We start from the raw sequence: 1,882 nt of genomic DNA, 5'->3' as shown, positions 1-1,882 counted from the left end.
TAGATAGCCTGGACCACCATGGGGGGCTGCCATAGGGCTGGACAGTAGCAAGGGGAGGCTATAGGGTTGGATGGCAGCAGAGGGATGCCGTGGGGCTGGATGTCTGCAGGGCAATGCCGTGGGGCTGGATGGCAGTCGGGGGATGCTGTGGGGCTGGAGGGCCATGGGGGTGATGCTGTGGGTCCAGGCTCAGTCCGAGTAGATGATGAAGCCAGAGAAGGTGCTGTACTTGTTGTTGTTGCCACCATGGGCTTTGCCCCCATCCAGCTTGATGAAGACCTCGTCCCCTGCGTCCAGGTGCAGGATGACGCTGTTGCTGGCGTAGTCGTAGTTCTGGTCGGCGTCCTGCGCGATGGCGCTGGCCCGCACCTGCGCAGGGGACACCAGCGTTACCCGGCTCAGCCCTCGCATCCTGGGGGACAGCCGGGGTCCCAGCTCATCCACAGCTGGGGAGACTGCTTGCCAGTTCTGGGGTAGCATGGGGTGCCCTGGATCCCCGCTGTGGGTGAACGGGTCCTGGATGGAGGTGGCTACTCCAAGCATCGCCCAGAGCCTCTCCCTGACCCGGCAGGCTCAGCCGTGGGACCACAGCTCGGATGTGGGACCATGGCTCTGGGTTCAGATGTGGGACCATGGCATGGACATGGAACCACGGCTCCACATTCAGACACGGGCCCACAGCTCAGATGCAGGACCCCATCTCCAGATTTGGGTGTGGGACCCCAGCTCCAACATGGGACCCTGACTCCATGTTCAGATGCAGAACCATGGGGCAGATACGGGAACCTCATCTCTGGATTTGGATGTAGGATCACAGCTCAGACACAGGACCCTGGCTCTGGATTCGGATGCAGGACCCTGCCTCAGGTGCAGGACCCCGCCTCCAGCCCAGCTCCGAACCAACCTGATGAACCTGCTGCATCCCCACACATCTTCCCACGAGCTGCATGGGGACCACGAGTGTGTGGCAAGGGCTGAGCCAGCTGAGCTGAAATCCCCCCAAAACCAAGCCTTGCTGCTCACCCGGATCCCAACCTGCTCAGAGGAGGGATGCTCCCCCCGACAAATATTTCCTCGATGCTGGAGAACAAGGCCAGGAGGTGCTGGCAGAGCTGGAGGTGCCGTAACTGCCTGGCAAAGAAGCTCCGTGGCTGGAGCCCGCTGCCACTGCAGAATTACATGGGTAATCAAATCTACACCGGCGCCTTGCAGGGAGATCGCGCGGCGCTGGGTGACAGTGACAAGCCGGCAGGTAAAATCCCAAGTGAAATGCAAAAGCGATGTACCGGGGAGAAGATGCTCCTAATTATAACCCACGAGAATGGGCTCTTAATTGGCTGGCGCCGGGCGGGGAGGCACTGCCGAGTGGCTGCGGGGTCCCAGAGCTGGGGGGGAAGGAGGGGTGTCCCTGTGGATTCCTGTCCTCTCCCCCTTGGGACAGGGGTCCCAGGCATCCTCTCCTCCTTGGGAAACACAGCAGCGTCTCCCTGAGGTCACGGGCAGCCTGAGATGGTGTAGCAACTTACCTCTGGAACCTACTGAGGGCCCAGCAGGTGGTCCCATGGGGCTTGCTCTCACCCATGCAGCCATGTCCCTCGTGCTGTCACCAAGACTGTCACCCCGTTAAAAGTCACCCCCTGTCTACCCTGGGTAGGGGGGACACGGTGAATCTCAGTCAGTCACAGCACTCCAATCTCCAGAGGACGCTGCCTCGACTGGGGTCGTGCTGAGGAAGAGGAGGGGGGGAAGAAGCAGGGGGAAGGAGAAGCAGAAGTCGTTTGGCGCCGGGCTCTGCCGCCATCATCCCCCGCCGCTGCAGCCAGAGCCACCCGGTGCCATCCGTCTTCCCTCGTTAAGGAGCCGCCTCGTCCCTGCGTGCCCG

The 1,882-nt window shown here is 61.8% G+C and overlaps 1 protein-coding gene across 1 annotated transcript in view; it reads right to left on the bottom strand.

The window, feature by feature from the left end:
* Positions 1–189: 189 nt before the first annotated feature.
* Positions 190–1,882, bottom strand: part of C1QL1 (complement C1q like 1) — an 8,945-nt gene continuing 7,252 nt past the window's right edge. Inside the window, exon 3 of the mRNA XM_009645652.1 lies at positions 190–369. Within this exon, the coding sequence (XP_009643947.1) occupies positions 190–369 (180 nt within the window). The remainder of the gene's footprint in view (positions 370–1,882) is intronic.

This window comes from Egretta garzetta, unplaced genomic scaffold (assembly GCF_000687185.1).
Source record: "Egretta garzetta isolate BGI_Z169 unplaced genomic scaffold, ASM68718v1 scaffold551, whole genome shotgun sequence".
NCBI lineage: Eukaryota > Metazoa > Chordata > Aves > Pelecaniformes > Ardeidae > Egretta > Egretta garzetta.
The sequence above is the reverse complement of the archived record's forward strand: the minus strand, read 5'-3'. Positions and strand labels throughout refer to the sequence as shown.